At 42.2% G+C, this 26,755-nt stretch overlaps 1 protein-coding gene across 1 annotated transcript; it reads right to left on the bottom strand.

Annotated features, from left to right (window-relative positions):
* Nucleotides 2,135-26,741, bottom strand: TBX18 (T-box 18). Its single transcript, XM_021392657.1, has 8 exons — nt 26,100-26,741; nt 25,709-25,945; nt 24,200-24,301; nt 21,151-21,322; nt 14,675-14,842; nt 13,397-13,461; nt 8,579-8,673; nt 2,135-5,727 (listed from the first exon to the last, which is right to left on the bottom strand). The coding sequence occupies exons 1-8, from the start codon at nt 26,360-26,362 to the stop codon at nt 5,003-5,005; spliced, it is 1,827 nt and encodes a 608-aa protein (XP_021248332.1). The 5' UTR covers nt 26,363-26,741; the 3' UTR covers nt 2,135-5,002.

Raw genomic sequence — 26,755 nt, 5'->3', positions numbered from 1 at the left:
TATATTCTGACAGAGCTGCGGCTCATAGATGCCACCACAGCACACGCATGCCTTACATTAACATAATACATTGCAAAAGTGCATGGTAGGATTGTAGGCTCATTTCTGCTCTTTCCATTCCTCCAGCCAAGCCCTGCCACAGAACTGGAGTGGGGAAAGGAAGGAAATGGCAGGGAACATTTCACTGTGGGTAATGAGTTTTTACTGTGGAAACCCACTTTTGGGTAAGATTTAATAGTGGAGCAAGTACTCCTACCCCTGAAAACTTCATCTGGTGCTTCTGCAAGCCTATGGGTACGAGCATGTAGATAACAGGTGCAAGCAGCATGAACAGTGACAATACTTCAAGAAGGGACAGACTTTCAAACCTGCTTATTTAGCAAGGAAAAGGTCTAGAAAACTTATGTTAAAAGGTTTAGCTTGAACCTTTTCAGATGAAGGGGATTCAGGTTTAACATAAGCAGTGGATAGAAACTATTCACAGTTCAGGTCCATGTCTCTCTCCAAGTATGTCCAGAAGATTCAGATTCTCACTTACTGGAACTGCTCTGTCTGGAGTCTGTCTGTAGTCAATTTGGACAATTTTGATACTGCTGTGCAAAAATAACTGGTGACTGCATAGGACACTTCCTTTTCAGAGGAACAAATACTTTCTCAGTGTCTGAACACAGCAACACTGATGAAAAATATTTGAAGCAAGTCGAATGCTCTAGAAATGCTATTTCCTTGGCATGTCACCATCTGTTAAAAACTGTGTGTCGCCTTGGCATGTTAGTGTTCTGAATGAACAGGTAAATGAGGAATAGTGTGGAAAATGAAGAACGAGAATTTTAATGTAGTTTTGCATCGACTAAATTGTTGTATCAGCACCTTTGTGCTAAATACAAGGAGAAATAGTGTATCCGAGGTCACGTTAATGATGAGCTCAAGTAACAAGTTGGCAGCTCAAGTGAAAAGACAGCCCACAACGATTATTACCCCCTTATGATAATTGCAGTTATTGAGATTAAAACCTGGACTTTGGAGTAAACATAAACAATAATGCTATGACAGTTTGACAGCGTAGTCAGAAGAGTGAAACAATGGTAATTTCATCTCTGAAGCGGGTATACAAATCTCTAAAAGTCTTCAGCCCTTATAAGCAATCTTCTATACAGACTAATTAGATCTATATTATCTTTAGAGGAAAAAAATGCCCACAGAATCTGTGAGCTACTTCTCACAATAACTAAAGCTCCCTCTCTTGAGCTGCTCACAATATAGACTTTCTAACAGTAATGCCATTGCTGTCTATGATTTTCTCCTGCTGCCCTCTGTTCATGCAGAAATGAGGCTTCTCAGTGTGTGATTGCACCATTCCATAAAGAGCCTTCTCTCTTATTAAAAACAGAAGTTCTCATTCTCTCCAGAGGCCTGATATTTATGATCAAGCATTTTCATGCCTACTTCTTTTGCCCTAATTCTGGTCATTTGCAACAATGCTGGTGTTAAGTGACTACGAAACCCTAGTATTCCAAAGCAATCATATTTTCAGGCTCTGTACCCTACGTCACATGGAATCATTTACTGCAGTACAATGGGAAATAAGGTCTCTACGGATAGCAGTATTTCTGTGGGGATAAATGTTGCTCATTGCTGAATAGAATCACAGCATACCCAGCTGTTTATTGGGTGTAAACTCTGCCTTGGGAATCCATGGATTTTGGAATAAACAGAAGAGAGAGTGAATGACCAAAGTAAGAGCACAGAGAAGATATGCAAGGCATCAAGCTCTCATGCAAGCACCTGGTCATACCGTCAAGAACCGTCAACTTCCCAGATCTGGCTGATAAGGGGCAGCAAAACTTGTCTTGGCAGCCGAGATGAGTTGGGCTATGAAAAATCAGCATGGCAAGGTACTCAGACCCTTCCTGCCCCAACCTTTTCATACAAATGACAGTGTGAATAGCAGACAGTTAAGCTAAAACATGGAAGGACTGTGGACTAGTTGGATCCTTGTACCTTGCTGAAGTGTCTTTGAGTTTCAACGCTTACCTTAGTGTCACTTTGCTTTTACTGGAGATGTGGAGAAAAAAAAGGCTCAAGTCCCTTAATTTTCCAAATGTAGAAAAAAATGTTTAGATACACACTTTAATATATTTTCTGTGGCATTTTTGTAAAATACAGATATATAATTATAGATATAAGGCATATATACCATTTACTATGTTGATAAAAAGCTAGTCTTTTCACAATGGCACACCAGTAAGTATTTACAATATGATTCAAATTTTAAGGAACAAATGTTTCAAAACATATTGTGTGGTTATATGAAAGGAATAATTTCAGGAAAAATATGAGAACAGCTCTAAAAAATTCCCAGGTGACAAAGTACATACTCTTGCCAGGGGCACCTCCACAAACATCCATGCACAACATCATGCATGTTCCCCTTGTAGGAACATGCATGACTTAGCTCTTCCACATTTCTACACAGTCACAGCCTTTAAGATGACATGGATAATTATATTGCTTATTCCTTTTCATGTACAGATTAAAACCTCTCTTTCAGCATTACGCCCAACTGCAACATTTTGAAGTCTTGGCTGGAGCAGAAATTACTATTCACAACTCCCTTGTCAATTGAAACCAATAGAGCTATGACAATTCACATATAATGGAAAAATTGCCCATCTTCTACACATCTTAGAACCATTTCACAAATTATTACTGGGAGTTTTCTGAACAGTGTTTTTAGCATTGCAGGTCTGCATCAAAGGACACTGCAATGCCAGAAACTAGCAAGAGAACCGAAGTACATGAATGCTCTTTGTTATCCTCACACATGAGCACAACCCAGCCATTCACCCTGAACGTACTGCCCACAGTACATCAGATGTAAAGATCATCTTCACCCTTCATGTACAGTCAGCATTTCCTAATGAGGCAGGGAAGTGCTATTAGCACATTTTACAGAAGAAAAAGAGCTGAGTGAATTGCACAGGGTCACTTGGGAAGTTTGTGACAGCAAAGAAGTAAACTCATCTCCTCCATGGCAGGCTCACCCTCTTATCTTCCCAGCTTCAGTGAGAACTTTCTAAGTGTCTTCTTTAACATAAACAAAATACAACTGATAGAAGTAGAGCCTTCTCCAGGAACCAGCTTAAAGTTTGTTGCGTTCTCTCTTTTTTTCCTAAATACTAAGGAGAGATAGAGAGAGAGCTGCTTCTGTACGCATTATCTCTTATCTACTGAAGAAACATTAACTGTTCTGAGTATTTTTTTAGGTTGCAGTGGGTTAAGCCCACTGTTTGCCAGGATAGACATTAGAACTCCTGCAAAATGTAACAATCCACTTTCACTGAAAAATGTAAAATCTGAGGGCCTTTTTCTCCTTCAGTGCTGAACAGAGAAGCATTTTCAATTGCATTTGTACTCACTTTATAACACCTTTATATCACCTGTGTAGTACAGAGGAGGCTTAGGGCAAACTTGAAGACAACTCATGCTCACAAGCATTAAAATCTCTTCCATACCCTCTGTGTTTCGGCTCCACCAGGCAAGCAGCCGGAAGGCAGCTCTCGCAGCAGGACCATGTGTACCACGACGGTGCAGGCACAGATGAGGGCAGAAGCATCCCCAGGACCGGTATCTCCCTATGCATTCGTCACTCTGGAGAAGCTTGATCAGGAGCAGATTTTGATCTGCATTCTTGCAAATGCCAGTTAAATCAGAGATGGGAATTCCACAGCAAAGACTGTTTGAGAAACAGAGCAGTAGTAGCCCCAAAACAGAAAGGAACTACAGCGGAAGACAGAGGGCTCCCTGGAGGGAGGGAAATAGGCTGTAGGTGTTATGCAGTGGCTTTCAAAGTAAACTATTAAAGGAATTTTGCCTATTGTAGTCCTGGTCCCAAATTGGCCACATTACAGGGAGGCAGCTAGGAGAAAGTTCTGCTTCCAGCAATACTTGTGGGCAAACTGGGTTATTCACCTAATGGCTACAGGCAATATACGTACAATTTATGACATACTGAGGACTTTTTCCTCTTATTAAAAAAAAAGGAATCACAACACACAAAAAAGGGTAAAATCAATAACGGAATTCCTCATCCTGTGCACCTTTTTTCTAAATCAAACCTGCATTTGCTTTAAAAAAGTAAAACTATAAAAACAAAGATACATTAGAATACTCTACTGTTCAGTAAATGACTTATAGGCAATATTTATGATGGAAAAAAAATGCATCAAGCCCTTCCTCTGACAAAAATGAAGCACCCCAAAGTTCATTCTGTACCAAGGAATGCCACTTCTTTTGCTGTTTATTTAAATCACTCACATCACCACAATTTGAATATGCATTATTTGTCTTCAAATACCTAATCATAAATCTAGACTAATGCAGAAAAAAAATCCTAGTAAGAATGCTGTGCCGTTGATAAGCTAAAAACAGCGTATCATGAGAAGGCAAACTAATCTTTCTGTTTACTTTGCAAATAATCCATTAGCTAAACTTCTATTTTAGGCTGGATGCTTGATACTTAACACTTGAAAGTCCAAATACCCTTCATATCCCTTATAACAGAGAAGAAGATTGTAAAATGCCTTTGGTGCATCAGCTTAACATTGCATGAATGTTTTAAAGAATCTCACTAGTACTACAGGCAATGTAAGTGGGCTTGTTTGTGTCCTTTAATACTCTAAGTGTCATTTCATTCTTTAAAGGGGTTAGAACAGAGGAGGGGGAAAGGGGAGGAAGTCTTACTTAATTTGTTGCATATGTCCCAACGTGTTACACAACTAAGTGTATTATACCAGAAAACTAAAGCAGTCTGCGCTGCAGAAAACTCCGTGTAACTCAAAATAGGAGAATAATCTGGCCGCAAACAAGTCAAAAATTCAGTGAAACTTCCTCTCATATTATATATACACACACTTTACAAGCTACATTGATTGTCCCTTCATATTCCAAAAGAAATACACTGTAGACACCAAACATACTGTACTTTTACTTAAAGGCTTCATCAAACCATATGTGCAGACACTTGAGAAGATGAGAGTGTCAAGCTTCCTAGGGTCCTAGAGTCAAAGAAATTCTGCTGCCCCCCACTGCTAAGTAAGTGCACTCCTTCTGCAGGGGGCAACATCTGCCGATCCGTCATGGTTCCACTCGGCGAGGACCCCAAGAAACTTCCTTGGGAAGAAACAATTTTCTCAGGACTGGCAGCCAGTTTAGGGGATGTTGAAAAGTTATATCCGTACAGCGCACAGGGACTGTGCAGTCTAAATGTGTTGTAGGAGCCTTGGTGGGTTTGATTAGTGGTAAAGGCATTGCTGGAAGGGGATGGCATGATGTACTGGAGCTGTGGAGACATCCCTGAAATCTGCATAGATAAGCCAGTTTGTGGGCAGCTGAATGCATCCCCATCATTGCCACTCATTGACATATTCACAGTTGTGCTACTCGACACACCAACATACGAGGGAGTCCTTGGGGGTGCGAACGTCTCACTGGTTTGGTTTGTGAGCCTGTTGTAGGTTTCAGCCAAAGAAGTGCTGTATCTGTTCAGGGTCAAACCTGAGCGGGCACAAGCTGTATAGTCAGCAGGAGCAAGGCTACAGAGTTGGCTAGTGTTGGGACTGAGATGGAAGGCTGGAGATGAGCAAGGGGAACCCGGCAAAAGGTGAGGGTGGGTAGAAGGCACTCCACTGCCAGATCCCTGGAGTAAGGTAGAAGAACCTGCATTTCCTGGAAGAGAATATGACAGTGTAAGAAGCATGTTGGGAAAAATTCATTATCTAGGTGATAGATCAAGACCATTGTCTTTTATAATAACCCTTGATGTGAAACACTTGACCCTTTTCACTCAGAGGGTGGTGACACACTGGAACAGGTTGCCCTGAGAGGCTGTGGATGCCCCCATCCCTGGAGGCATTCAAGGCCAGGCTGGATGTGGCTCTGGGCAGCCTGGTCTAGTGGTTGGTGACTCTGCACTCAGCAGGGGGATTGAAATTAGATGATCTTTGAGGTCCCTTTCAGCCCAGGCCATTCTGTGATTCTATGACATGATTCTATGACACAAATTCATGCAAAAAAATGTAAGCGCATACATGTGAAGGTTTGTGCGCGTGGCCCATGCATGTTTTTAAATAAATGATTTGTCCTAGAATGGAACACCAGCTATGCTCTTGTGACCATCACTCAGTGCATCCAACCTTTAAGCTCCAGACCAAAAGGCTACCTACTCTTTATTTCACCCTGCAAGAGAACTGCTTAGCAGCAACGATGCAGCCATCCAATTACCACACCACAGGAAGCCTTCTTCAAAGTTATGAATTTTGTGTGGTCTCTGTTATTGCTATGCTCCAGAGTGGGTTTCATGCCTTGCTCTGCGTGAGAAAAGCACCCTCTGTGTCTGTCACTGTCAAAGCACCACATAAGTGATCAGCTCCTTATCTCAAATGACAGAGGATCCCACAGCTAAAACTTCAGGAAACGCACTGGCTGTGTACTGTGCATTGCTATTTTATTTCTTGCAGCAAACTGCTGACAAACTATCCATTTACTAGTATCACAACTTTTTACACGACAAACACGAGTGCTGAGCGCTCCTAGAAATGAACTGCTTGCTAGAAGTGAAGTCTCTTCTGAGGACTGAAATTTTCCCAGCTGCAAGAAAAGCCTTCTCTTAGAAAACATATCTTCTGGGAAAGGGAACCTAGAAAAATGGACTTGGACATTTTACAGCCTCCCAGCCCAAAGTCTCTTAGCAAAGATGTTCCTGACTGTGATTCACATTAACAACCAGACAACTTGTGATGCAAAGATACACACTGCCAGTAAGTAAACATGTTTCTGTGATAGGTGAGCTAAAAAAGAAAAGTAAGTTTACAGTGAAGTTTGCCTCCTGCTTGCTCTTCTACTGACAGAAAACAAGCACAAAACATTATGAGATAGCTCCACATCCCAGAAATCCTAGGATTTCAGGTTGGATATTAGGAAAAATTTCTTCTCAGAAAGAGTAGTAATGCATTGAAACAGGCTGCCCAGGGAAGTGGTGGAATCCTTGTCCCTGGAGGTTTCAAGAAACATGGAGATGTGACACTGAGGGACATGGTTAGTGGGCACGGTGGTTATGAGTTGACAGTTTATCTTGGTGGTATTTTCCAAATTTAATGATTCTACATCAACAACTCCACTGTCTGAAGATGGGCACATTAAAATCAGGACAAAGTTCTAATTGGGTCTTTCACCAAGAGTCTTTGCCTAAGCTCTAAATCACTCTGTTGGCCAAGGCACATTAAAGATTTTGCAAGAATTCTAGTTTCCATTCTCTGATCAGCAGTAACTTCAGTAAGGTCCTTGACCTCAGGCTACAGCAGAGAGGGAAGCTCATGGCTGCAGTTTCCCTGCTCTCCAATAGTTCTGCTATGTACAAACAGAGGGTAACAGAACTGATCTGCCTCCTAGACAGGAGAACTTCACAGTGAGTTACTCATCAGTCTTATACAGTCTGACAAGGTCTGATGTTATTGTCTCCTTCTAGGCATTTTTAAAGCACCATCCCTCACCCCCACCCTCTGCCTAAAAATTTGCCCACATTCATCCCAAGTATCTGTGACTTCACACAAAAAGTTATTTTTGACTGCTCACATCAAGCATTTACGCTGAAGATTCATCAAGGGAATGGGCTAAGGAGAAGCTAAGAAAAGTGATTTCTTTGTGTTTCTGTATTTTCTGGGTTTGTTTGTTTTTTGCTCAGAAGATGTTTTGGCATATATTATCAAGAAAGTAGGTAGGATGTTTGTAAATTTGATAGCAGAAAAAGTGACAAATCAAGAGCAAGACGTCTGATTTAGGTGGAAAAAAGCTGAGAGGTTTTCTATATGCATAAGGATGCCCTGGAAACAAAGGAATTCAGAAAAGAGTACAGAGATTCCCCTCTGGGTCCAAACAGTCCATTTAAAAGCCATCCTCTTCTCCACAGCACTACTTCTATGATAGGAAAGATAAAGCCAAGAGACTGTGAACAAGAGAGCAGGAGAAAGCAAAACTTTCAAGCTCTGGAATACAAAAAAACTTATAGGAACTTTCACTGAACAATTTATTGGTCTTCAAGAATCAAGGAGGCTTTCCAAGGAGAGAAACCAATTAAACTTAGAAGTATTTATTCAATACATAGATAACACCTATTCTTTCATTTCTTTTTTTTTTTTTTTAATCCTAAACACACAAGCAATTCCCACATTTGAGTTTGGATGTTTACAATGGAAGTCATGTATAAATAAACCCTGCCTTGTGTACACAGTTAGAGCATAACACTAAATAAGAGTTTATTCTGTCCTTTAGTAGCTGTCATCTTCCTCCATGTGTGATGTGATTTATCTTTATGACCTAACACTTTTACTGCCACAGTGCTTAAGTTAGCACATTTTTTGTAACTTCAATTAATTCCAATGAGAGGTAATGGCCAGCAGTGAGGTTAGTTGGTCACTTTTTATGTAGGTGGCACGCTCATCGAGATTTCAGTAAGAAATGATGGACATAAAGATTTTTATATTAATGCATTTCTGTTTTGGAAAAACACAAAGACTATTACCTTGTTTAGGTATCCCAGGTATATCTTCAAATGTAAGTGTTCTAAGTGAAGGTCTCCAGAAGGCATAAGACTCCACCAAAGCTTCCAGTCCCATTCTATTTAGAACAAAAAACATCATGGCATCATGATAGAAAGCTGTATTTTGACACATTCTTCTGAATACTTCATCTCAAAAACACAGAAAAATGATCCACATTTCAGAATAAGTTCATTATTTTCAAGTTCATAGCTTGCAAAGAGTTTCCCATTTCCACAAGTTCGCTTCTCTATTTTGATTTTATTCAGGGCGTTGAGTTTATCTGAGTGGAGCTGGCTGCAATGATATTAAACGGTTTCCTACCATGACATTTCCTTAAAAGCAGCTGCTCTAACTGCCAGAGAAGCTATCTCCAATTTCTGACTAGAGCAAAGGTGATCAACTGACAATTGTTATTGAAGCAGGACTTCCAGTCTTTACTAATGAGCTCAAAAATCATACACTGTGAGCAATGCATGGGCATACAGCTCTTTTGGAACTAGAATATATAAAGAATGTTGTATCTCAGTCCTTAGGTGCTGGACAAAATGCCTTTAAATTAAATTAATGCCTTTTAATTAAATTAAAGATCTTGAATCATTTTCCTTCAATGGTGTCATGACTAAACAAAAATAACTACCTACACAATCATGGCAGATCATATTTAGAAGAATCTCTACGTCCATAAAGTAAAGGCTCATATGCTTTCTCACAGAATTTCGTACATAATGCAGCTGCAAGGTATAGTTTTGCAATTATTTTTGGCTTTCAAGCCCCAAAGGCCTTTTAAGTGTCAGCACCAGGTACGTACCAACTATGAATGCTTGCCTTTGAGCAGCAAAACTTTGTAAACTAGAATTATGCAAACAGCTCAATTTGAAGCTACCAACAAGTTATTCTGATACTGCTTCTTCCACATTGCATTTACAGCAGGATCACAAATGTATTCCAGGAAATGGTTATAAAGTATTTATTAGCAGAACCTCAACTAAAAAGATAGCCTTCATTTTCTGCAGTAACGGTGAATTTTCAATTCTAGTTAAAGTGGAGATAAAAGCCACCTCCTGGAGGAGTGTAGCCAAGGTGATAATTTATACAAGATGCTTTTGAACAATTTCCACATTTTATCACCACTCTAATTTGCGCTATCAAATGGCCAAGTTTATTTAACAAAACAGTTATGTTTTTCCTGAAGCATTTAAAGAGAGAAATTCCGGACCTTTCTTGAGTAAAAGTTTTTATAGGGTCAAATGTAAGGCCTAACTGAAGAATGAAACTATTCTCAGCACATAAATTCTGTTGCACTTTGCAAATGTACACGGAACACTTTTAAAAGGTGAAGCTACTGATTTCTGTAGAATAGCCTGTGGGACTAAAAGAGAATGACCTGAAAGGGAATATTTTGAATTAAGTAAGATAGTCACAATAATGAAATCAACATCGAAAAGTTAAATATAATGGTGTGCAGCACTTCCTACACTTTTCTCACAAACCAAAATGCCTAGGTGAGAAGTAGAACAGCTAGATCTATGAAGATAGCAATCTTAATATTTATGCAAGTCACTCCAAAAGTGACTTACTATTTATCTCCATGGAAATTACAACAAAGAGCACAATAAAACTATTTGACAAAGAAAATTCTCAGCTACAAAACAATTTTTAACAGTTGCCACCATTACCTATGTATTTTTGCCAGAGATGAGCAAGACCCATCAAGCTGCGCTCATACAAATCTGCACCAGAGAAGGTAACCCACTGACTCACAGCTGCTATGATGGCATAGCTGCTAGCAAAATGTTGCCCACACAATCCATCTTTCTTCAGCCTGAACAGATGGAAGCAGGAAGACGCCAAATCTGGACTATATGGTGGGTGTGGTAGGACAGTTCAGCCAAGACTGGCAATGTGCTTCATGGTCTTCAGACCTGGTGTTATCATCTTGCAAGAGAAAGGTTGTCTTCTTCTTTGGCCTTAAACTGGAAGTTTGAGCCTTCAGCAGAGTCAGTGTCACAATCCAGCAGTCAGAGCTGACGGTTTGTCTGGGTTCCAGGAAATCCAGAAGGCTCGCTTCTTTCCTATCCCAGAAAACAGTGTATATCACTTCACCCACTGAGGGCTGCATCTTGAACTTTTTCTTCAATAGGCACCACTCCATGACTGCCATTTTGACTCTGGCTCATCGTGGTAACACCACATCTCATCACTGGTAACGATGCAATTCAGGTAACTGTCACCTTCAGCCTCACCAGGGACCACCCTGGCACAATCTTTGTGATATTCTGTCATTGCCACCATTGTTTCCAGAGCACTGAAGGCAATATTCAGCCCTGTACACAATTCTCTGGTCATAATCCACTGATTTGTGTGGATGAGCTGATTGAGATGCTGTTCATTTTGTGGTGTGAGCTGTGTGTTCCATCTGGAACATTTCTTGACTTTCACATTGCTGTCATCGCTGCTGAAATGCACCACCCACCGCCTCACTGTGCTTTCACTCACTGTTTGGTCTCCATAAACATTCAGCAAGCATCAATGAATGTCAATGGGCGTTATCTTTTCTGCATGGAGGAATTTAATTCCACACCTTTGCTTCATCCACACTTCCATGTCAGATGCCATTTTGTCAGACTGCCTCTTTGCTGCCTGCTATTGCAGAGCAACAAAATGCAATGGAAAACTGGTGGGAAGGTTCAGCCTCTACTGCAATACCACCAACATTGGCCTCTGACATCATGGGTCATCACCATAACAAAATAGGAGGCATTATTTTCACAGCAGCCCTCATAATTTTTGTATTTGATAACAGAGTAAATTATTAATCAGTTGAGTAAACTAGAGCTTTCCTCAAAAATTTGAAACCTAAGCTGCATGCCCAAACATACTTATTCAGTGCCACGAAGCCTATAAAAGAAAACAGCAATACTGATTTCAGCAAACTAATGCCCCTTTGCAACATAGTATGCAGAGTCACTTCCATAATGAGTGCATTTATTACAGTAAAAGCTTTCAGACCTTATCTATAGCCAATTCCAAAACACAATTCTACAAGACAGGCTTCGTAGTTTATAGAAATGGGCTATAACTGTTTTTCCATTCAAAAACACGTTTCTTTTTAGTGCCTGAACCCAAACGATTCCTAGCAGCTAAACCAAAAAACCTCTCTGGATAGCCTCAGTACAATAACCAGCTTTGCACAGCTGCAGATGCAGAGCAATTTTTTTCTGACACAAGTACACAGACCAAATTCTGCTTCTTCAGTCACTATATTTATCAGGAAGTTACTGGTAACTTAAATGCAAAATAACAAGTAACAAAAGAGGACAAAGGTCTATTTATGCCAGGGCTTGGGACATTCTTTCCAGGCTTCAGGACAGGGTATGGCCAACTGTTTCTTGATAGAAGAAAAAAATCTTGGAAAACAGCAAATATGAAGTGCAAACTGAGAAGATACTTGCAGTGGGCTCCTGTAAATTTCTGTAACGCCATCCTTTCTAAAAATGTTCATCTTCTAAAAAACAATCTTGTTTGCTGTCCAGTCTCAGCATTTACTTAACTCAGGTGGAGGCACAAAATGGTCTTTAATGCTGTAGCCTCTGCTAAAAGAAAAGCTCAGTAAAGCAGCCAACAAAAGATACTCTCTGAACATTCCTACCAGAGCACAGTCTGCTCCCTTCTCTGGAAGGCTAGACCATAAATATAGCAGCTGTAGACAGCAAACGCAACGTGGTCACTGGAACTGATGTATACTATGCACCACAATTAAATACTGCTTTTTTTAGCTGAAATGCTTGAACATGCAATTCATAACAGGCTTAAGTATTTTGCATTGAACAATCTTTGCATAAAATACCTCATTAGTACTGGCAGCAGGGACTAGACCTAAGTCTCCGCTTTGCACTACTCAGATTCCCTACTGCTATTTTGAAAGAATCGTGGATCAAGAAAGAGCAAGCAATTAATCAGTCCAACTGCAACAGAAAAGGTGGAAACCAGGCCCACTTCAAGGTCGCCTATAGCCTAGTAAGAAAAGCATTCACTTGGGCAGTGGATTTAAAACTCTTTAAGCAAAAGAAACACTATGACACACATTTCCAGCCTCCTAAGCATGCATAATAAACATCAGGTTACTACAGGAGGGGAACAAGGTTCTCCCACTTTAAGAGAAAAGGAGCCACTCTATCCTAATGTGACTTGCATGCAGGAGAGTCTGGGATTATAGATGGATATAGATGCATATAGATGCAATTTGTGTCTCTAGCCAGGAGGGAGACTTCAGGAGCCACCTCTTCTGTTGGCCAGCTGCGCTCTTTCCTAATTTTGTCAGCTGGGTATTGAGAATTCCCATTCCCAGGACAGTATCGTTCCTACATACTCACTGCAACACCCCAAGATCACAGCTTCCAGCACCACAGTGACATGGCCCCCTTGGCTTTACGTACTTCCCTACTCCCATCCTGGAGCACACTCTGGTCATAACCTCAAAAAATCACAGACTTCAGTCTGCATTAATTCAATTTTCAGCCTTCACAGTATGCTACAGTTTCCAATGAAAGGTAACCTGAGTACATGAGTCAAGCCACATGCCAATCAGTTCATGATCTAGAGGGTCAGAGGAGGAGGAACAGGAAGCCACCACTGAGAACATTAATGGGAAGCCTAAGTGCTCCCTCAGGGAGCCCAAGTCCTCAGACTAATTTGTCTGTAAATACAGGTATTCCCCTCGGTATGAAGGACATCTACTGCCACCCTTCACAAACCAGTTCTGTCAGCAACAACAAGCCCACTCCTTCCCCAGCACCTACCTGTTACGTCCTGAATCTCTAAACCCTTTGGCAAAGGGATTCCTGTCAATCTTCAGACGAGTTATCTGTGAAGATGATTAAAGAAATTAACAGCCGCAAATTCAGGTAAATAAAACAAAAAATGACTCTTCTGACAGTGAAATATCCTAGCTCCTTAACTTAAAGCAGAAACATCTTACCATTTGCATGGTTTAAGACAGGTCTCTTGAAGGAGAGCAAAATAAGGCCCAGCCTTCTGACCATTATTTTTGCAAATCCCCAGAGAAGCTAATAGGTATTTAATGCTACTAAATGGCAGGTTGGAATTCTCGAGGAAAATCTTCTGGCAAATGTCATTCTTCACCTAAGAGAGTACATTGCTTAATTGCAATAAAATTTAAATTAAATTTTATTTCCGTATGAGTCAAGAAGGAAATGTGAAAAGAGAGATTATCACTAGGCTATTATACTCTATTAAAAAAAGAAAATGGCAAAAAAGAAATAAGATGCTTGTAATTTACTTAAATAAACTGCATTTACACCAAATAATTATGTTTCATTATTTATTTGAGTCTATTTACACGGTTCTCCCTTCGTGAAGATGACAAGGCATGTACACTTTCCCAAAATATAGCTGTAATTTCTTATACGGAGTTAATAAAATATCACAGCACTAAATATAGTGTCACTCTGTATATTAATACTTAAACAAGTTGTAATAAGAGCCAGACGCTGGAGTCAGGCAAACTGCAATTTAGTTTTGACTTTGAGTGTGTATGGACCCAGATAAATTTCAGTTAATAATATGTATGCTGAATCCAGTTAATGAAAATTACTGCAGCTGTCTTCAGACCTCAGCTTCTCCTTTAAGATCTTGGGGCACCTCTTTCAGACAGACTTTTGACACAGGTGGAGTCAGGCTCAAAATGCTTGAACATTTGACCATTTATCTACATCTAAAGGTACCTTTGAAATTCAGACTCCTCTTTGCCTTCTGTTTCAATGCTACATTTATAATTAAGACACTATCAACTTTAATGCTGTCAACTTAAAACTGCAAGATCATCATTAAAAAAAATTACTTCTTATACGCATCATCTAGCCCATATGGCCTGAAGTGTCAGCTATCGCCTCTGGGCGCTGCTGCAATACTACTAGTGAAAGCTACTTGTAATATTACAAGGGTATTAGACAATTCTTCTTGTTGATATAAGCAACATATCTCGTTTTTTCCTGCCTCTCATTTTTCTGTTCTACTCTGAAAAGCCCGTCAAATGCTAAGCAGAAAGTCCAAGTTACCTGTTGATTTTGGTATGCTGTGACAGTGGTGAAAACTGTCTCTGGAAAGGAGAATGCTTTGACTCCTTCTCCTGAAGGGATAGGCTTGACTGGGGACAGATCATCTCCACAGTCTTTTCGGATGACGTGGACACGAGGCTGGTATTTATGCATAGAGTGAAGGATAATCTATGCAGTCAAAATGAAAGGAAAAGATAACATTTATTAGAAAGGACACCCTGCTGCTCCAGGACTAATGGCTTTTTGGAACAGATTATGGCATGTGTTTACCATGCCACTTACTGGAAATCAAATGTTTTCTTTAACCTCTGAAGGTTCTTATTACAGTAGTCTAATCCCTGTGCATTTATGTTATTGCCAACTCCAAGCATTTAAATAAATATGACTTGGGAACTGCAAAATCAGGAGACTGGCTTAAAAAAAGGGGAGGGAGGGAGCCCCGCTGGAATTAGGAAAGTTTCATTGCTTTTTTTTTCCCCACTTGAGCCTGGATTTGATCTAACAACGATTAACAACAGCAGCATTTGCCATTTGTTTTCAAAGCCCTCAGGTTATGCTTAGAGCATTTTTCTTCCTGATATCCAGAATGCTGGAAACATGTCTTGTTTTGAACACAATCTCAGACTTTCATGCTTTGAACCAGCAGAAACACAGAGTAAAGTAACAGCAAAACCCAAAACTCTGAAGCGTTAGTAATCCTAGGTTTGTAACACATATACAGACAATGAACATCAATACCCAAATCCCTCCCAGCATACAAAAGCTCAAGTAAGAATAGAGGATAAACAAGAACTGCATGAACTCATAGCGCATTAAGTTAAACAAAAATAGTTCTTGGTATTGTTCCCAAGTTTTAGAGGAGATTTAACATACACATTTTTTTCCTCTGTTTTATTCTACTCCACTTCAGCTAAAACCTCCAAAAAGAAGATTTCAAGAAAAAAAATTTGAAGCTTAACTATTATTTTTGGAAGGTCTAATAAATTAATAACTTGATAAATAAATAGCCCTATGGCAACTGGCCTGTGCAACCCCTAATCAAAATTCAGGGGAAGTTTTTTCATTTCCTGCTTCATGAGTAGCCTCAGAATATGTATGTGCTCAGGCACTTGACAGAGCCTTTATGCCTGAATGCCAGATACCATGGAAGCTCGTTCATCCAAATGACATAGAGGACATTGCATTCATTTGGCTAAACTAGAGTTTGGATAGTTTAATATACTTGGCCCTGGCCAAATGACATGACCCCATTTTGCATAAGCCAAGTTTCTGGATAATCATGGTTTTTATTAGCCTGCAAGTAAGGCTTTGACAATGACATCACAGGCTCCAATTAATTTGCTCAGGGAGCGCCCTATGGATGTTCTCATATGAGGCCTTTTCCTAGTTTCTGAAATCTTACATAAGCAAATGTGCATTCTTTTTACAACTATCCTTTCAGTTCTCCGTGGGCAAAGATCAACAAAATGAAAACATAGTGAGGACGGCGCATTTTTGACCCTGTTTTCCTCTGAATACCCAGGGATACCAGGGAAGGTACTGGTGCAACAGAAAAAAACCATTAAGGAAACCCCTTTCCATCATTTGACCTCATCTCTATTCTGTGCCTCGCCATCTACCTGTGCACAACTGAGCATGCACACTAGCCCGTATGTGGTGATAATGAACAAGCTATGAACAACTTGGTTCATGTATCAGAACAAGCGAAGTCACAGCAGCACGGGAATGAACACCACAAGCAGAGCAGTAACACTATGCAGACAGGGTGTGGAAGGAGAGGTGAATGCAATGCCCACTCTGAAGGCCCGGCGCAGAGCTGGGCCCAGGCATGGCACAGAGCAGAGCACTGCCTGCACCCTTGCCATGAGGCTCCCTCCCTCTGGCCTTCCCCACAGCCACACCACCACAACTGAGGGACGCCAGGCATGGCTTCCTCCCTCCCAGGACAAGCACAGGGAAAGGCCTTGTCACGAGGAAGTTTCAGGCTCTTTCCTGAGCTGCTCCAGAGGAAGCACAGCAACATTTTACCCCTTACTCAGGGGTTGGAAGCTTCCCTAAACATGCAGCAATAGCAAGTGGGCTGTTCACTAATATGCCCTAATACTTACCAAGCGAAATCTCTGTTATCAAACACAAGCTTCACTCCCACAGTGCTATAAAGCAGCCATTCTTTCCCACATATATTGAGGCCCTGCACTCGAGCCCTTCACCCTTCCTGAGTAGGTGTGAGCAAACAGCACAGTGGCTCCAGTGACAGCCAAGAGGGACTTTGCCCACCAGCACTGTGCCATCACTTCCCAGGGCAGCAAACCTCTCTGACATAGTGCAAGTCCTCAGAGTTGTAGCACTTGAACTGCAGCAGTTGCCCTGACATTACTATCAGCCTGGGCTCAAGGAGGAGGCAGAAGCCATGCAGGGCGAAGGCCACAACAACATGGAAGCAACATAAAGTAACAGAAAGCACCCACAGGCACACAAGGCTTGCTCTGGTCAGAATTACCTCACAACAAGTGTCTGGAAAGGTGCTGATACAATGAGGCCTCAGTGCTGGCTCTCACCTTAGGTGCTGCCACGAGACAGATGTCACAGCCAGCACCAGTGGGCCCAGTTCTCCTGTGGCATGGTGCCATCATCCTCACCTCACTGCTGTGATCTCCAAAAATCTTCCTTTATCAAGCAAAGCCCATGCAGAAAGGCTTTCTGCAGTCAGGGAGATGTGTGGAACAAGAATTTTCTCCTCACAAACAGGAACTGCAAGTGCTGATATTTTCCAGCTTTTCATTGTGACAAGCCATAGGGGCCCAATGACAGCAAGCAGAGCTTGCTGCTTGGAGCCATGGCTGGGAAGGGCAAGAGCCCACCACAGCCTCCACTTTCCATCCCACTTTCAAACTGAGGATGGTAAAATCCACTAAACAACCGTGGAACAATTAACATGCTAACAGCCTAATTTTCACTCAAAGTTAGATGTTCTTCAGCATCATAAAATATTTAGTTGAAAAGCACAGAAAACAGCATCAAAAAATAGTGACTTTTGTCCTCTGTTGAAATTCAGACATAAAGCTGCATTAAAACAGAAAAATTGCCCAGCTCAAATTAGACAAAGAGACCCATTTTACAATGCAGCAGTTATTCCCCAGTCTGGAGGCAAGAGGTACTAACGCGTGAGACAAACAGCACCGCAACCATGAGCGACCCCAGTCTCAACGTCAACTGCAAGACACAGATTTACTTTTCCACATCTTAACAACTCAGACAAAAGACAAGAATGCCACAGTATGTGTCTCAATGATCTGACTGGGCTTTAACGTCCGTATAGGCACACAATCTTTCCAAAGTAAGGAATTTGCTCTGGGCCTCTCTTCTGAGATCAAAAATACACAAGGAAAACATCTCCTTACAAATCCTGCTTGATCTCCTCAGCCTACAAGGGGAACTTATGTATCAGAGCAGCCTACGTGCAGATGTACTTCAAATTCCTCCACAGAACAGCACTATAAAATCATGTCGTCGCAAACTCCCACTCAAAACACTGACGCAAACAGCAGAAGGCAGCAAGAAGCGTGATTGAGCAGCCAAGCGAGCTGCCTCAGAAATGGCCATCTCCCTGAACAAGAAGCTAACACCAGGCCGGTGGGGCCATTTGCCGCAGGGCTCGCACAGTGCGAAGCAAGCTGGCTGCCATCAGTTACTACCACCATATAAATACCACACAGAAATACTACCTGAGCATCTGTTTGCAAACACAGCCACCGTTCCCATGAGCATGAGTCACTTCTGTCAGTGGCTCTGGGAGTTAATGCTCCGGTAAAAGGGCTCTGGGTTGAGCTCACACAAACTCCTGACCTCAGTGGAAATTCACATGTGCAAGGTCAAAACCGAGCCCTAGGATTTTAACACAAACACTCTGCAAAAACTGACAGCTTCAGGGAGCATAGGGAGAATAAAGGAAAGATTTCAGCAAGGATTGAAATCCCAGGACCAGGCAGGATGGAATGTATACAGAAAGAACAGCTAAATCCTGATACTGCTTGAGCCACTGGAAGAAGGAGGGCAGAGTGCAGAGCCCCCATAGAGTCTTCCCCGACCCATTCTGCCTAAGCAGGAGGAGAAAAAGCTTTCTAATAAAATAAAACACACCCCACCTCCCACAACAGAGGTGGAAGAGTCAGAGCTCTTGATGTAAAAACAAATATTCTAGGGACAGTACAGACTTGACCCTAGCTCCTCTAATCCACCATCCCTCCTCTGGTACCCTCTTGAGAAAAATGGTTCCTTCCTGCTTATGAGAAACAATTGTTTTTTTATATTCATCACAAAATATGATTATTCGTTTTCCATTGTTGCTGGAGGCATTCGAAGTCTACATAGCTTTTTCAATACAGCATTCCACACTACCATAGCTTTAAAAGAAAAAATGTACCCATTGGAAAAGACACTTTTCTGCTTTCTGCTTTTGCCTTTTCTGGTAATTATAAATGACATGTTTGCAATTTCCCAGATTTAAGAAATATGAAATTATTTTGCAGTCATCCTTCTTTTGTCCTTTTATTTTAATACTTGAATTTCCATTTTGAGGAGGAGGGGTGCTGCCGTAGCTTTGAATCAGTTCAATGTGTCCCAAATTGGTGCACTAGAGCTTTGCTTCACTCATTTCCAAATCAAAATGCTTAAGTAAAGACCAGAAAATTTATATCCCTCTGCATTATGAATAATGGTGTGCTGTGTACACTACACAGGTTTCAGTTCTGAAGAAAACCAAAGCTAAGATCTGGGATGGAAGCATATAGCAGTACAATTCTCTACATATTCTAGAATTTATAATGGAGTATTTTGCAGCTGCACGTGCATGGGTGGACCCCTGCATCCATATGTTGCCACTTGGAGACCACTGAGTACAAGAACCAGCTCTCCACCAGAGAAGCAACATTCTACCTATTCGCATCTGCTTCCTTTTGTGAAGGCTTTACAGCAAACTCTGGACTCGGAGAACGCAACTCCCACTCAAGGAAGGCCTCAAATACAGAGTCACTGGGGAAACTAACGGGACTACCCGTGCAAAGACCTACACAAACACTGCCATCTGAGACTCCCTAACTGCAATTCTGGAAATAAGCAATGCACAATATCTTTTCTACAATCTCAAACAAAAGTGCTACTAACTCAAAATATATAAATATGCTCTTCCTTTAAAAAGAATATGGGTAACACAATTACAAACAGTATTAAACGCAAGGGAGACTCTTTGTTCTCGCTATCACATTAGCTCGTCAGTCTAGCCCGTCTCCCATATTCCTCAGTCTGTAACTTAAAAGTTTAAACTCCTGTGCAATTTGAGTACAGTTTCAAGTCAAATCTCCTTTGCAAGCAGACATGGGGGAAAAAAAGTGTCATACTCAGAATATGCATCACAAAATACTTGGCTTAATGTCAGAGTTACAACTGTATTGGAAGATGCGTGTAGTATCTTTGCACCCTGTGCCAGGTATGGTTTCTCTCACTCCCATCTGTGAAGGCAAAAGCATCCCACTTAATAAACTGCGCTACACTAAGGGCAATGGAATCCACATCCTGTCTCAAAACTTGCCCCTTAGATCTGAAAACTCTACTACTTCAAATTCAATGCTCCTTTTGAAAGCAAGCCTACGTTTGAGATTTATTACTGGATTTTTCCAAAATTAAAGACTTTGCTCTGACTAAAAACAATTCTCATTTTTTAAATATTTCCTAAGGTGTCAAATAAAACTATTTTAGGGATTGCTGGAAAGATACTGGCTTACATCTGTCATGTTTCAACAGTTTTGAAGAGAAAAGGAAACATTAACATAACACATTTTGTCACATTAGATAATGTCATAACTAAACAATTTAGAACTTGCAAACAGAACACTCATACTGCATACGTCTTCGCCAGTTTTTCAGAAGTAATGAGCCTCAGCTGTGAAAGGGTCTCGCTTCATAAGGTATGCAATAAATCATTATCGGAGCGAACCCAGCTCCCATGTTGTTCGTTTTTGACTGCAATTATTAACACCTCGTGGGATTTCACACAAATGTTTAGGTTAAGAAAATAGTTAAGTGTATTTTTATTCGCATGAAGTTATTACACACTATTAATGTTTCTCCTAGCCACTTGTGAATTTAAATGTACTTTTTGATCAGAGCAGAAGTTGCAAGTAACACACTTGGTGGGAAAACATGAGAGCAATTCTGCCCCTTCGTATTAGGCAATTTAGCCTTGTAAAGTCTGACTTTGCAAAAGGAGTTTTATTTTTGAGGGGGGAGTAAAACAGCAGGCTCTAATAAGCAGTTAATTATCAGAGTAGAAAGTAAGCAGATTTTAGATCTGGACGGTAAAGTTCCACAACAGCTTTGAAAAGTCAAGCCTATTTCTGGCACCCTGAAGCTTTATGTCGGAGTCTTGAAGGGCTGAGCAATGCACCTACATATAATACCGTAAAAGAGCAAGTACTCACATGCCCCTGATCATCAAGTTCATTATTGGTGAGCTTCAGTTTGTCGAAGCTGATCACTTGTCTCATCCACGTCTCCCCGGAGGCGGGTGAATCGGGGTGAATATAAACACGAGGCGGTACCGGGGAGTCAGCGTTACCGGCCACCATCCACTTGGAACTATGATAAACATACCTACAAAAAGGAAACAAACATCTATCTATCACCACAAAATCTGGAATTATTTATCAGACCCAGTCTGAATTAATATATTAGGGTCCACACAACTACAGCAAGAACCCATCAATTAACTAGCAAGAAAGGACAACAAATGTGATTATTTTAGTTTCAAAAGACAGGTCTGGTATGCGCAAGAGGAAGGTTAAAAACTGTGCTCTCATCCCAAATCAGTCTTCCTAAAATCCATAACAGTCTTCACGCTAGCCTCTATGCTGAGGTTTAAGCTGGTGTCAAGTCATTGACTACTACAGCTTCACTCTGAAAAAGCATCAGCAAACAGGGCAGAATATGGTCCTACATTTATCAAATCAAGTAGGAATTCCATATTTGGAAGATTTAACATGTTGAGTCTAATATAAGAGTCTATAAATAAAACTTCTGAAGGGAAAGAACATTATGATTGGGAAAAATAATGAAGCTATGTCAAACTATGCTCTAGCTATTTCTGCAAGACCATATTATTTTTCCTGAATAGTATTACAGAAAGGCTTGAAAATGAAAAAACACAGCTTGTATTTCATTTGATAGGCCAGTGCTGACAAAATCATTTTCTCATAAAAGCAGCGCCTGCTTTGGTAGAAAACTTATTTTAAAGGCAGGTATTTCATATGGCAATTAAAAAAGTGCTAAATAAAAATGCCAAGGTCTTTTTTTTCCAACTACAATAAGATTCCTGTGAATCAGTCATATTAAAAAAAAATAATAATCCATGAAAGACTATCAGATCATATACTCGTACAATTTGGTTCCAAAGTAGGAAAAGATAAACAATGATCAGAAGCTGAAATGATCCAGTGCACACATCCCTTCACACAGTTCCCATCGAGCTGTAAAAGTAAGATCTAGAACAGCGATAAAATCCTCCCCTAGATCCTGTCTGGAGACAAGTTCTCAACCCTAAACCACACAGTCAACTGTTGTGACATTTTGCCACTTGCTTTATATTTGTTATTTTATAATAAATTCATACTTTTCCTACAAAAGTAAATAAAATTCAATTTTTTTTATGACAACAGTTTAAGCTTCCTAATATTTACAATGAGGTCCAATTTTGCTAGAAATCTAGACCTAGCTTTGATTTTCTTCATTCCTGTTCAGTTTTGCAATCTGTTATGACAGCTGAAGCCTAGGCTCAATGTAAGGCTGCTATTGCATCTGCAAGACAATCAGTTTTCAAAGCCATCTGAGCAGTACAAGTTAAAATAAGGCAGAAATAAATGAACGCATGGACTGCATACCAAACAACGAGAATGGGAATCAAGAGAAACAGTAACATCCAGAAGGAAAACTAAATACATGGTACTAAAATACGATCGCAGAAATTTAAGTTTGCCAACTACGAAAATACCGCCCATCACATAACATTGTTAAATTACTTCACTTATCTGGGGACTACATATCTCGTTGCGCAGACAGTGCAGACCAGCATGAAAGTATTTATTTTAAACACAGTTTACTTTGAACAACTCATACTCAGCGTAACTGCTTTTAATATGAATGTTTTCATTCAATTTGAAATACTTACCTTCTCTTCCTCTGAGTTAAGAAGGTACTCAGACCTTCTAGGAATTATATGCTTAGATTGCTAAGTAATTGCAACACAAATTTTAAAAATGACTTTTAAGCTGCACTGCTCTGTTCCAAGGGAAAAAAAAAAAAGGCATTTCTCCCCTGTGATACAGCCAGAAAAGTGATATGCACTGGACATGCTCAGCACTTCTACCTGCACCTTGCTGAAAAACAACATCAAAAGCGGTAGTAAGCAACTGCTTACATACCGCATGAGAAAAGGGCAAAATTACAGTCAGTGTGGTAAGGCCACGCAAAAAACATAGGGCGCTGTTTGTTTAGGAAACAAGGAGGCATTCCTGATGAACCAACCGTTTAGTCTTAGTTTGAAATATTCTTACTTCTACAATTAAATCTGCAGCGGTTTTCCGCCTGTTACACTAAGTATGGGGTTGAAACGATCAAAACAGCATTGGTAGGGGCCCACGCCTGCCCCCGCTGAACCACTTGGTGAGGCTGCTCCTGGCTGCATGGAGAGTGGGAGCACGTTTGTAAAGCACGACACACAAATGTCCCCAAGTCGCAGTGACTGCTGCGGGCCCGATCCTGCTACCATTGCTACAGGAGCAGGGCTTCAACACAGTCCAACACGCTCCCTGGAACCGCAGCTGGCCTCGCAGCAGTCAGAGCTTAAGCACATCATTCCTACTCTCAAATGCTGGAAGAACAACTACTTTTGTTCATCACATTATTTTTCAGACTATTATGCCACTTTTTTTTTTTTTTAAATAGTAATTAGAAACACTACCCTTTGTGAATCTAAGCAGACAAATATCTCAGTGATAAACTGCTACTGAAGTAAAGAATCACTTTGAAGCATGACCAAGAAAGCTTGTATGCATTACATTCTAACGCCATTCAGTCAGATGTTAATGCTAGAATGTCATTTGTTATTGCCATTTAACGCTAGAAAATGCAGCATTTTCCTACCTATTTGTTAACAGGAAATAATTCCCATTGCCATGATGAGGAATAACACAGGATAACATTTCTTTGACTGTACCACAAGCACGGTCTGCAGAAGCAAAGGACGGAGCGCTTGCCCACAGCACACGTACAACACGAGCCAAAGGTACACACAGCTCCAGCAACACTCCAGCTAGTTCTGCTCGCTTGGCACATTGATTTTTTTTAAATGTCCTGGTTTGACAACAGGAGAGCTGAACACCTCCTCCTGCTAATTTATATGCTGTTAATATTGCCTTGCAATAGCTAGGATCCCCACAGCGCACATCGTATGTCTTCCGCCCAAAGCCACCATACCTGTATCTTTTGTTATCCACTGGCACAATATCCATGGCGATGTAATACTGCTGATGGGGGTCTAAACCAGAGATCTTCACTCTCATCGCAGGAAACATCCGCCTGAACATGGAAAGAGAAAGGTCGCTTTTAATGCGAAACAGAGTGGGGAAGGGTTGTTTAGGAGAAGGAACAGCTTCGTGGGATTTTCCTCGTTCTTCCCTTTAGCCCACAGAGTCCTTTCTGCTGATTCCAGTTACACAGCCATGAAACGGCCCATTCGATATGTCAAAACAGATTTCAGAAGTGCATTCACTTGAACAATGCTCCGTATGTTTTGGGATACGCTTTGGGAGTACAACCATTACCACATCATTTCAGCTTTATTGTTAGACAGTAAATCATTTTGTTTTGAGGCTGCACTTCAGCAGTGTGCACCCTTCAAGCCCGTTAGCTAGAAACGTATTTCTGGAGATGTGCAAACACCGCCTTGGTCCGGGAGCACAGCAGTGCTGATTGCCAGCTATGCCAAGTGACAGCAGCAAACGGCACACTGGCCCTCAGCACCCTGCAAAGCTGGCTCTGCGATGACACAGCCCGAATGCTGTGAGGATGCAATTATAAACCCAACGTGCTATGCCATAACCGAACAATATGGTCTTTATTGAGACGGACTTCCTGTCTGCAGCCTGCTTAGGTAAAGCGCAACGGCTGCTCTGCCTTTGAGAGGTACAGTAAAACTTCTTTATTGGAAGCAGAAACGGGCGTACGGGCAACTGAAAAAAATACGTTCGCAATCTACATCCTTCTGGGGAGAAAATGGAGTAATTAACTGGTGCTGTTGTTTCAGTGTAAAAACACATTTCTTATTTCAGCGTGTGCTTGGCACAGCTTTTATCAAGAAAGTTCATTCTTGACGCTAACAAAGAAAACATTGCAACACTGCGCTGACTGCGAGCAAATGGAAATGACTGGTCTGAGCCCTATAAGCCTGAAAGCCCTTCTGATTAATTATTTGCTGCTGTTTAAAAAAAAAAATCAATTAAAAGTCGTTACCAGAACGAAAAGCCCCATCTCTTTTATTTCTGAAAACCCCGAGGGTAACTGCCCACATACGGGCAGTGCGCTGCCATTGCGATGCACCTGTAAGGTACAAAAGAGCCCCCTGCCCGGGCTCCCTAAGACAAATGTTGCTTTGTGCTGCTGGAGACTGCGTTTCCATCATTAATAAAGTCCCTCTGAACATGCAGAAGGTAGCATATGGATCCAATAAAATATGTTTTTGTAATTTCTAATAAGTTCGGATCCGCTTATACTATCCAGGTTTTGGCCATCTGTACGCACTGCGAAGGGAAAAAGTTTCCCCTCCGAAGGACACAGCGCGCAGACCTCACTCCAGCGAGCGGGGAAGCCCGAACGCATACAACCAGGGCCGCCTCCCTGCCCCGCACGTCCATTTACTCGGCGCAATCCCACCCGCGGAGATGCCTCGGCTCGGCCCGGGCTACTCGGCTGCCCGGGTGCCGTTACCTGCCCGCTTTGGTGATGATCATCTCGGTGCCGATCTCGTGAAAGCGCTTCCAGAGCTCGGCGCCCTGTAGCTCCACGCGCGGCGTCTGGGGCGCGGGGAGCGGCGAGCCGGGCCCGGAGCCCTTCGGGGAGCCTCCGCCGGGCGAGGCGGGCGGGGACGCCGCCGCGAAACCCTCCTCGGCGCCTGCGGAGAGAGCGGACAGGAGAGGAAGCCAAAGGGCCGGGCCACGCCGGGCGCTCCGTCGCGCGGGTTTCGTTCGGGCGCGTTTCGCTCAGCCCTCCAGCGCGTACATCCGCGTTATACAGAGAGATGCCGACAGCCTCGCGCATCCCGCACGGAGACGTTACGAACTCCTCGCCCTCCCCACCGCTCCCCGGGCCGGGGCGGCACTCACCGGCGGGCCCGCGGGCGCAGCCCGGCTCCATGTCGCCGCCGCTCCTGCCGCTGGTGGCCGCCGGGCTCCCGGCGCAGCAGCCGCTGCCCCCTTCGTCGTCCGCCGCCTCGTCCTCGCCGCCCACCTTCCGCCGCTTGGGCTGCCGCGGGGGCGGCGCGGGCGGCTGCTGCTTCTCGGCCCCGATGAGCGCCTCCACCGAGAAGGCGTGAGCCTTCAGGCTCATGGTGGTGCCGGGCGAGGCCCGCCGCTTGTCGGCCATGCCCCCCCTGCAGCCAGCGCCGCCCGCCCGTCCTCCCGACCGCGCCGGCTGGGGCCGGGGCTTTTCCTCGCCTTTCTTTTTAAATCCGAGTTATCAGCCAAGTTTTTTTTTTTTTTTTTTTTTTTTTCAAGGGGAGGAAAAAACTCTATTCCTTTTTGCAGATGCGCTCTTTTTCTCCCCCTCCTCCTCCTCCTCCTCCTCCTCCTCGCTCTGCCCCGTCTGATGGGCCCAACAGGACTGACATGGGTAACAAACGCTCTGCGGACACAAATTAGGGCTTGTAATTGAAATTTGTTGCCTTGATCTGTCAGCACTTCCAGGCAGGAGAGCGCGGGGACGGACCGCTCATTAGGGCCGCGGGGCGGAGGGGCCGGGCGGGGCCGCGGGGCGGGG

The sequence above is a fragment of the Numida meleagris genome, chromosome 3 (genome assembly GCF_002078875.1).
Source record: "Numida meleagris isolate 19003 breed g44 Domestic line chromosome 3, NumMel1.0, whole genome shotgun sequence".
Classification (NCBI taxonomy): Eukaryota; Metazoa; Chordata; class Aves; order Galliformes; family Numididae; genus Numida; species Numida meleagris.
The sequence above is the reverse complement of the archived record's forward strand: the minus strand, read 5'-3'. Positions and strand labels throughout refer to the sequence as shown.

Excerpts from the sequence above, each read along its gene's own strand:
- TBX18 (XM_021392657.1), bottom strand. The coding sequence starts at position 26,362 with ATGGCCGACAAGCGGCGGGCCTCGCCCGGCACCACCATGAGCCTGAAG. Across the intron at positions 24,302-25,708 it reads ATCATCACCAAAGCGGGCAG|GCGGATGTTTCCTGCGATGA; the intron begins GTAACGGCACCC and ends TTCCATGTTCAG. Across the intron at positions 21,323-24,199 it reads GTGGATAACAAAAGATACAG|GTATGTTTATCATAGTTCCA; the intron begins GTATGGTGGCTT and ends TCCTTTTTGTAG.